This window comes from Chrysochloris asiatica, unplaced genomic scaffold (assembly GCF_000296735.1).
Source record: "Chrysochloris asiatica unplaced genomic scaffold, ChrAsi1.0 scaffold00034, whole genome shotgun sequence".
Taxonomy (NCBI): Eukaryota; Metazoa; Chordata; class Mammalia; order Afrosoricida; family Chrysochloridae; genus Chrysochloris; species Chrysochloris asiatica.
Window position 1 is genome coordinate 15,234,033 of NW_006408552.1, and position 10,676 is coordinate 15,244,708.

The 10,676-nt window shown below is 46.0% G+C and overlaps 1 protein-coding gene across 2 annotated transcripts in view; it reads right to left on the bottom strand.

Annotated features, from left to right (window-relative positions):
* WIPI2 (WD repeat domain, phosphoinositide interacting 2) overlaps window positions 1-5,680 on the bottom strand; it is a 39,861-nt gene extending 34,181 nt beyond the window's left edge. For both annotated transcript variants that reach the window (XM_006859779.1, XM_006859778.1), the window contains exon 1: window positions 5,607-5,680. In XM_006859779.1, the coding sequence (XP_006859841.1) occupies window positions 5,607-5,680 (74 nt within the window). The remainder of the gene's footprint in view (window positions 1-5,606) is intronic.
* Between the last annotated feature and the right edge of the window lie 4,996 nt (window positions 5,681-10,676).

A 10,676-nucleotide genomic window follows, 5' to 3' on the forward strand; every position in this document is an offset into this window, starting at 1 on the left:
TATTCTCTGCTTTCAGCCAAGATCCATCAGACATCAGCAATGATATCCCTCATCCCACAGCCTTTTCTGAATCTGGCTTCAACCTCTGGAAGTTCTCTGTGAATGTATGATGGTAGCCGTTTCTGTATTACCTTTAGCAAAACTTTACTCGATAGGATATCAAAGAGGTTGTCCGATGATTTCCGCATTCCATTGGGTCACTTCTCTTTGGAATGGGCACAAATATGGGAAAGGTGGGGCCACATATATCTTAATGTTTATGGGGTAAGCTTTTTTAAGTCAACTCAGTGACATCTGTTATTGATGAAGAAAACAAACCATAACCGATATATTACTTCCTCCACAATTTCACAAATGCACCCCCACCTTCACCTGAGCCCCCCAAATCCAGAGAGCCTGTTTACTCTCTCCAAAGGCTAGGCCTCCATCTGTGGTCAGAGGGGAGGGAGAGCGAAGACTTCTGAAGCACACTTTGAACCAGTCTTGTTGGTGTGAACCACACTCACCTTTACCCACTTGCTGAGCTGACTACCAATTTCGCAGCCTTTGGGGAGTCAATAGTTTAAACAAGGGTGGTGCTCTGCTCTCTCCACCTCCCAAATAATGAGAATTTCTTTACCTCTTACTACTTGTTCCTTCCAAAATTGGGTTGCTAGTGTTTTCTTTCTCATTTGCTCCCATCTTAAAAGTTAAAATCTTTTAAGATATCTTGACTGACGTTTTACTGGTTTTGAAAACATAAATGCTGTGTTTCATTTACATCTTTAACTAAGGTCACAGCCTTGAAAACCTTACAGAATGCAGTTTTTCCTGCATTCTGTAAGGTTTTTGAGGGGTCACTGAGTTAAGAATCAATTTGAAGGCAACTGGTTTTCTCCTGAATTCAATCTACAGATTTCCACTTCTTGTTGCTGTTAAGTAGAGTCAGTACTGACTCACAGCAACCCTGTATAGGGTTTCCAAGCAGCAGCTGGTGAGCTTGAACCTCCGACCTTGCGGTTCAAAGCAACCTTGCAGTCCAGGACATTAATCCACAGTGTCACACTAGGACTCCTGATTTCTACTGAACACCAAAAATGCAAGCCACACCTTTTTCTAAGCTTCCTTTTTGCCTCTACCAATCCCTGAAAGCTTTCCTCATCTTCTTCACAGAGCACCACAGGATTCTGGGAGTGTCATGGATTTTATCCGGGTCCTCCAAAATATGTGTCAGCTTGGCTGGGCCATGATTCTAAGGAGTTTGGCAGTTGCGTAGTGAGGTCATTAACATAGCAATTACATGATAATCTCCCATGATGTAATGTGATGTGATAAACCAGTAAAAGGATGGGCTATTATACCCATTCCATCACAACCCTAATCAATGTAAGGGAGTTCCCTAGGGGTGTAGCCTGAAACACCTTTTATCTTACAAGACACTATAGGAGAGAGAAGTGAGTAGAGAAAGGGAGTTCAGATGCCACCAAGAAAGAAAAACTAGGAGTGGAGTTTATCCTTTGAACCTAGGGTCCCTGCACTGTGAAGGTCCTAAATCCAGAGGAAGATTGATACCAAAACACAAGATCACCAAGGAATGTGGAAAGCAGACAGAGTTGATAGTGAGAACACTATGCCCTAGAGCACCCTGAATTTGGACTTCTAGCCTAAACTGGCAGTGAAGGAGGACTTTAAGGTTGAAGGTTCCATAAGAGCCATCTACTTCCCAAACCCTCCATGTGCAGAGGAGACCTTCCCAGGACTATCACTGAAGGAAGCAATCAGAGCAAACTAGTTTTTTAATGTTTCTATCCCCAGAACTCTTCCAGAAGTCAACTCTATAGGCAAGAACCATGAAAGCCAAATCCCTTTTAGAAACGTATGAGGTGGCTTAAAAAAGTTCAGGGAAACACACTCCATTATCTTTCAATTCACATTTTCTATGAACTTTTTGAAGTCCCACATAGACTACAGAGTGTGCTGAATCAAGACTTCCTCAAACTGAGTGGTGAGCACCTGAAGAAATTTACTACCTGTTCGGAGTCCTGGTGTGGCACTGTGGGTTAATACACCAGACTGCAAAGTTGTTGGAATCGCAAGGTTGGCGGTTCAAGCTCACCAGTCACTCCTTGGAAACCCTGTACAGGGTTGCTATGGGTCAGAATCGACTCGACGGCACATAACAACAACAACTTCCAGTGAAAGAGCCCTGGTGGCAGTCGGTTAAGCATTGGGCTGCTGATTCCAAATCAGCCGTTTCAACCCACGCGCTACTCTGCAGGAGGAAAATGAGACAGGCTGCTCCAGTAAAGCCTAAGAGTGTGAGAACCCCTACACTGTCCTGCTAGGGTTTGTAAGGTCGCTATGAAATTGACGTCGTAAGTTCAAGTACCGGTGCAAGGAGCAGACCAGCTGTTCTTGAGGCCTCTTTTAACGCTCTAGTTGAAAACATAAATGAAACGTGGCAAGAAGCAAATAAAACATCGTCACCTTTTTGTGTAAGAAGCCTTATGAAAAAACATATAGTGTAATGTTTAATCATATTACCAGTACCATTAGGCAGATGATGTAAGGCATGCAATAAATGGCCTGATGTTAAAACATTTATAAGGCAAAGAAAAATGAACAAACCAAAAATCTAGGGTTGTCAAGTCGATTCCGACTCTTAGCAGCTCTGTTCAACAGTGTGGAACTGCTCCAAGTTTCCAAGACTATCAGCCTGATGGAAGCTGATTGCCTCTTATCTTTCTGTCAGAACAGCTGTTAGCAGCCAAGCACTTAACCCAGTGCACCACACAGCTCCTTATAAAAGGTAAACCACTGTATAATACATACTTTACATGAAGTGGCTTCTACATTTTCACCCCAGGTCTCAGGAAGGTGGATTTTAGGTCAACATTCTTCATCCTGTCCTGTAGTCAAAACCATTGTGTGTATGGGGAGGGAGTGATATCCACCCCAAGGCCTGTCCACAGGGACAACCTGGGATACAACCCTAACTTACTATCCTTATGATCACTGTGCTACTGCAGCAAGGTCTCTAAGGAGTCAATGACCTTTCCTTGAACTAGTCATGGGCAGGAGAAGCATGATTTCAAGGGTGAAAAGGTCCTACGTCAGGCCAAACCAAGGGGGCATTCTCCTCACTAGAGGGGCCTTGGTAGCCTATGTGAGACACCAGCCAAAAAGAATGCTTGCCTATATACAACACAGTAACATCTAGGAAGTAGTGAAAACATCAGAGAAGTAGAAAACATACAGGAAGTCCTCTAGTTTGGAAAAGGCATAGGAAACCATACTACTGCTATTCTTAAAACTAAACAGACCAGAGATGGGGACATGGAGAGAGGGAGCAACTGAGGACTCTAGATTCATGGGGAATGAGGGACTAAGAGATGGCAGCCAGGAGGCAGACTTGCAGAATGTGCCCTTTGGAGGTGTCAATTACTATATATGTCTGAGTGTTTTTTAAAAAAAGAGCTAAAGTGAATAGAGAGAAACAGTTAACTGATGGTACATGGAAGGGATTATCATCCTTGTAATGAAACAAGATGTATGATTTGTTGAATGTAAAACTGATGATCTGCCCTGTAAACTTTCACTCAATCCACAATAAAAACCTTAAAAAAAAACTAAATGGAAACTTGTTGCCCCTGGGTTTATTCTGACTCATAACAATCCTATCGGACAGAGAAGAAGTGCCCTCATAGCATTTCTAAAGCAATAACAACAATCTTTAACAGAAGCAGACTGCTAAATCTGTCTCCCAGGGAGCAGCTGGTAATGAGTCTGACCTGCTGCCCTTTTGGTTAGCAGGCAGGTGCTTCACTACTGTTACCAGGGCTATTTTCTTACTGGTCTCAAAACCCTAGACTTATTGTTGGCATATGCACCATCAAGTCAATTTCAACTCCTGGTGATCCCATAGGACAAGAGGAGAACTGCCCCATATGGTTCCTGGGCTGTAATTTGATGATAGCAGATCACCAGCTCTTTTTCCTGGCAAGCATCTGGGTGGGTTCAACCCACTGACCTTTCAGTTAGGAGCTGAGCACTTACTAGCTGCACCACCAGGGCTTAACAACCAAAGTACAACTGGTTTGAGATTTCCTCTTCTCTAGTAATCAAAACTAAACCTAATCAAGTCAATTCTGACTCAGCGACCCTAGAGGACAGGGAACTGTCCCCATATAATTTCCAAAGCTGTACATCTTCACAAAAGCAGACTGCCTTATCTATCTCCGTGGAGAAAGCTGGTGGGTTCAAATGATCGAACGTTTTGGTTAGCAGCCAATTCACTTAATCAATTCACCACCACGGTGCTGTGATTCTCTACCCAGGCTAACATAACCTATTGCTGTTGTTAAGTCCCGTCGAGTGGGTTACCACCCAGAGTGTGATCCTGAATAGGGTTTCCGAGAAGCAGTTGGTGAGCTTGATCGGGTCGACCTTGCTATTCAAACAGACTGTGCAGTCCAACGCATTAACCCACAGCACCACACCAGGGCTCTACATAATCTATTACGCTGGCAATACTCTCCCAACAGGTTGTCAGATTTGTTCTGGTTGTACAGAACTGGGCAGTCATTAATAAGCTAATGTCATCATTCTAATTTCTAAATTCATTGTTCTCAGAATCCTACTCTCGAGGGAAAAAAATAAACAACCCAGTGTGGAAGGAGGACTGGGAGAACCCTGAGGAAACTAGGTTCTGGTTTTGCCCCCCAATACTAACCACTTGGAAGCTCCAGGCAAGGCTCTGAACCTTTCTCAACTTCCATTCCTTCCTGTAATTAAGGTCAGCTCCCTTCCAACTCTCAATTGCCTCCCACCTTAGCCAACCACCACATTGAGGAGGTGTGACGTACACCTGGTGCGTACCCAACTCGACTCCGGGTTGGCTGTTTCACAATTAACTTTTAATCAAAAACAAAAACAAAGCAAACCCTCCTTTTCTACTCGACTGATGCCATCCAACCCAACCACCACCATGGACTTTGTGTGAGGTCATATGCCCCATTCCTCCCCTCTGACATCACTTCCTGTTACTCACTTCCCAAGATGGCTCTGCTCCCTTCCAGCCCCTCAACTCATCCATCCATCATCCTCGCGGGTCATCATCAGACAGGGGGGCTTTGGAAGAATCCCTGAGGGCGAGGTGGTGAATGCCACGGCTCTTTCCCTGGGGAGGGACGGCCCAGCCCTGAAGCACTATACGACCCCGGCCCTTCTCTTCAACGTCCCCCTGGGGGTCGCTTCTCGCCTGGAGAACACGCCAGAATCACCTGTCACTGAGAACGGCCAGAAAGGAAGGGACACAGACGTGGGAAGAGGCCCTCAGGAGAACAGAGAAAGGGCCTGGAAAGAGGGAAGACCGTGGGGGCATAGGGGAAGAACCCACCGAACTTGGCAAGAAGGAAAGGCCGAAGACAAGGCCCACCTTGAGGAGGTGGGAGACCCCTGTGTCTGGGGGCAGGCCCCCGGAGTTCCCGAGGGGGGCCCTCCCTCCACGCCCCGGGGACGCCCCCATCCGCCTCGGCACGGGGAGACCTGGCTCCAATCGCTCAGCCCGGCGCGAGGATGCCCGCCCGGGCCTCGACCTCCGACCTCCGACCCCAGCCCGGCCTTACGTGTTGTCCTGGTTGAAGTTGGCGAAGAGCAGCTGGCCGGAGCCGGCCTCGCCGCTCTGACTGGCGAGATTCATGGCTGAGGCGGCCGGCCGGATTCACGCGCAGGGTTAGCGGCTCGGGCTGCGCTCAGGATCGGCGCCGGGCCCCGTTCGCCGCCGAGGTGGCCGCCACTCGCTGCTCGATAGTCAACCGCCGCCTCATCCCGGCCCCGCTCTTGTTTATGCTCCGGAGCCGGGGCTCCTAGCGCACCTGCGCGGCTCCACCCCCGCGGCTCACGGTGTCTCTCGGCGCAGGCGTACTGCAGAGACCCTGCCCCTTCACCTCAGGCCCGGCTGGAATACGAGGGACCACGCAGGCGTAGAAGCGCTCAAGCTACAGCCAGTGGGCGGGGCGAGGTGTTGCGCGTGCGCTTGTCAAGGAGCTGGCGGGTGTCTGCGTTGTGGACACCCCCCACAATTTTTATCAATATTAAAATTTAGCGATGGAGTTAGCCAGTGAATCATTGTGCTAAAACCTTAGATGTATTTTCTGGTTTAACCCCCACAGCAGTAGCATGTGGAGAATATTGTAATCCCAAGGTAAACTAGTAAGTGTTTGGTCTGGGGCTAGCAAGTAAGTTTTGTCAGATATTGATAACAGATAACTTGCTTTGACTTTTGGGTTCTTCTTACTCATGAAACCAAATGTTCGCTTTAAAGAAATTCCTGATCAAAATCATACTTGAACGGCTTTTTTTTTCCCACCCAAAGTTTCACCTCCTTTCTTGTGAACTATCAGTTTGATCTCCGTAAAAGATGGAGAGTTCAGTCATGTTAAGATCGGCTATTGGGTGATCATCTATATTTCATCCCCCTCTCTTCAGATGTCTCATTGTACCTAGCTTCTTACAGTCGTTTGCTTTTTCTCGAATCAAAATGGTCTCACATGCTTCCGACATGTTATCAGGAGGGAAGACCCTCAATGAAATGGGCTGACACTGTGGCATCTGCAGTAGGCGCAAATCTAACAATTGTGAGGAGGTGCAGGACAAGGCAATGTTTCGTTCCGTTGTGTATAGGGTCACTCTGAGTGGGAGCCAACTCGCCGGCACCTGACAGCAACATACACCTATAGAGTTACTGCTTAGAAGAAGCTAGTGAAATCTCACTGAATTTTGATTATTCTTAAGGTATTGCACCAAGGACCACTCTGGAAGAAGATCCCTGGGAGAAGTTGTTGTTAAGTGTCATCGAGTTGGTTCTTACTCAGTGACTATGTATAGGGTTTCCAAGTAGCAGCTGGTAAGTTTGAACCACTGACCTTGGGGTTCAAACCGACCTTGTGGTCCAGTCCTTGTCTTACAGCACTATACCAGATGCTCCTTAAATGTCAGGTACTTATTAAACAGTATTTAGTTAAGCACCTTCCGTATGAACTACATAGACTTTTTCAAGGACGTTTTTGTTAGGTATTGTTGAGTTGGTTCTGACTCATAGTGACCCTGTATAGGGTTTCTGAGGAGCAGCTGGTAGATTTGAACCATGGACCTTGTGATTCAAATAGACATAGCAGCCAAGTGCTTATCCTACAGCGCTACACTCAGTGGGGAAAATAGCTAAATAAACACACATTTGCAAAAAAACAAATGCTATGAGAGACACAATAAGGTCACCAAACTTTAGATTTCCACACCGTGTCTGTCAGTTTGTCATATTGTGGTGGCTTGCATGTTGCTGTGATGCTGGTCCCTACACCACCAATATTTTAAATGCCAGCAGAGTGGACAGGTTTCATAGGCGTTTCCAGACTTAGACTAGAAAGAAAAGCTTGGCTATCTACTTCCAGAAAATTCGCCAATGCAAGCCTTGTGGATCACAATGGGACACTATCTGACACAGTGCTACATAATGAATCTCTGGATTGGAAGGTGTCATAGATTGAATTGTGTCCTCCCAAAATATGTGTCTACTTGGCTGGGTCATGATTCTCAGTGGTTTGCTGTAATGTGGCAGTTATGTGATGATAACCAGTAAAGGCCTCAAGGGTGGGCTGCAATATGCTTAATCCCATCACAACCCTGCAAGATGTAAGGGAGTCTCCCAGGGGTGCAGTCTGTTGATGTTATTTCTGAGGAGGGGCTGGTGGGTTTGAGTCTCCCAACTTGTGGTCCTGTTTATCCTACAGGGCCACATTAGGACTCCAAGGATGTGGCCTAAGAGAGCCAAGAAAGAGGGACCTACTGGAGTCCTGGTGTGATGCTTTGGGTGAATATGCTGGACTTCAAGGTCAGTTTGAACCATGAGGTTCAAGTTCACCAGCTGCACCTGGGAAACTCTGTATAAGGTCCGCTATGAGTTGTAACCAACTCAACAGCACTTAACAACAAAAACAGTTATATGCTGCAGACTCGGTTCCAATTCATAATGACCCTGCATAGGGTTTCCGAGGCTGTAAAGCTGTACGGGAGCAGAAAGCCTTGTCTTTCTCCCGCGGAACAGCTGGTAGTTTCAAACTGCTGTCCCTGAGGTTAGCAGCCCGATTCGTAACCACTATGCTACCCAGAGCTCCTTTACCACCAAGAAAAAAAAGATTCAGGAATGAAGTGCATTCACTGAAGCAACTACGAAGCTTCTGGTGGTGGTTGTGTGCCCTAGAGTCGGTTCCAAATCATAAACGGAGAAGAAAACCGCATCTTTCTCCCCCAGAAAAGCTGGTAGATTCAAACTACTGACCTTGCAGTTAGCAGCCCAACACACAATCCACTACACTTCCAGGGCTCCTAGATCCAACGAAAGATTGATACCAAGACATGTGGAGATCTCCAATTAATGCTGGGTCTACAGCTGCTCAAAGAAGATGAGGGCCTTTCCCCAGAGCTGGGGCTAAAACCATCCACTTGTGGCGTATCTGTTACTAGAGAACTAAGACAGAAGGCACTCAGAATACATGGTGAACCAGCATTCCAATCATTGTGAAGAGGATGCTCCTGGGAGCACTCAAGATTCCTTTCTGTTGCTCAAGTCATGCTGACTTGGCAGCAACTAACAACAGCAACATTGGACAAAGGACTTGTAGCTAGTGGAATATTTAAAGAACTTCTAAAAGTCATTTTTTTTTTAAGGGAAAAATACTTGAACATCAAAACAAACCCAGTGCCATGAAGTCCATTCCAACTCACAGTGAGTCTATAGGACAGGGTAGAACGGGCCATAGTGTTTGGTTGTTTGGTTATGTACTGTGGAGTCGGTTCTGACTCATAGCAACCCTGTGTAGGGTTTCCAAAGTTGTAAATCTTTACGGGAGCAGAAAGCCCCATCTTTCTCCCGCGGAACAGTTCGCTAGGCTGCAAGCCTTGACCAAAGCAAACGGCCTCATTGTTCTCCCACAGAGCGGCTGGTGGGTTTGAACCACCGACATTGTGGCTCACAGTCCAACACTTACCTACTGGAACACAGGTACTTCACAAGAGGGTATCAAAATGACCAATGAGCACCTGGAAAAGTATTCATCATTAATATTCATCAAGGAAATGCAGAGTCAGAGCATATAGAGCTATTCCTATACACTCACCAAATTGGATAACATGAAAACAACTGACAATACACCATGTATGAACTGTAATGTGGAGCAACTCTAGTGCACTGCGAATAAAACGCACAGCTAGTACGTTGATTTCAACTCATAGCCACTTTATAAGACAGTACAACTGCTCCTTAGGGTTCCCAACACTGTAAGTCTTTATGGGAGAAGACAGCCTCCTCTCCCTCTCCAGGTGATTAAAACAACTGACCTTGTGGTTAGCAGTCTCACAGGTAACCTGCCTCACCACCAGGTTCCTTTACATTGTGCCTAGAAATGTAAATTGTCGGAAGAAAGACCTGGCAATCTATTTCTGAAAATAAGCCAAAGAAAACCCTATGGATTACACCAGAGTATTACCCGATACAATACTGGACACTGGTTAAATCTTGGAGACAAATTAGGGAGAAACTTGTTAGTAATGCAAACCTGGAGCCGAGTTAGTTTCCACACTGACCAGAGGGGCTGACCACTGCATCTGGCTAGTGGCTGGATGTATGTGAAGACTAGATGAGCCAACTGAGTAGCCATCAGGGATGCCAGGGGAGTGTCTCCTGTTTCCCTGAGCATGCACCAAAGCACAGATAGAATTAAAACCACAATTATGTCACCCTATTCCTATTCCTGGTGTGTGCTGTGGGTTAATGTGCTGGACTGTAAGGTCTATGGTTCAAGTTCACTAGCCGCTCCTCAGGAACCCTACATAGGGTCGCTATGGGTTGGAACCGACTTGATGGAACTTAACAACAACAACAACCCCTATTTCTAAGAAGCTTTGGTAGCATGTTGTTGTTGTTAGGTGCCATTGAGTCAGTACTGACTCACAGCGACCTTTTGCACAGCAGAAAGAAACACTGCCCAATCCTGGGCCAACCTCACTATTGTTGCCACACGTAAGCCCATTGATGCTGCCACTTTGCCAATCGGTCTCGCTGGGGGTCTTCCTCTTTTTCTCTGACCCTTCACCCTACCAAACATGATATTCTCCAGCGACTGGTCCCTCCTCACAATATGTCCGAAGTATGAGAGACGAAGTTTGGCCATCTTGTCCTCCAAGGAGCACTCTAGCTGCACTTTATCCAACACAGATCTGTTGGTTCTTTTGGCAGCCCATGGCACTTTCAGTATTCTCCAACACCATAAATTAAAAGCATCAATTCGTTTACCATCTTCCTTATTCACTGTCCAGCTTTCGCATGCATATGAGATTATTGAAAATACATGGCTTGGGTCAGGTGCATCTTAGTCTTCAAGCTGACATCTTTGTTCTTCAGCACTTTAAAAAGGTCTTGTGCAGCAGATTTGCCTAATGCAATACGTTGTTTGATTTCTTGACTGCTGCTTCCATGAGTGTTGATAGTTGATCCAAGAAGAATGAAGTCCTTGACAACTTCAATCTTCTCTCCACTGATAATAATGTTGTTTATTGGTCCAGTGGTGAGGAATTTTATTTTCTGTACATTGAGTTGTAATCCATTCTGAAGGTTGTGCTCTTTGATCTTCATCAGTAAA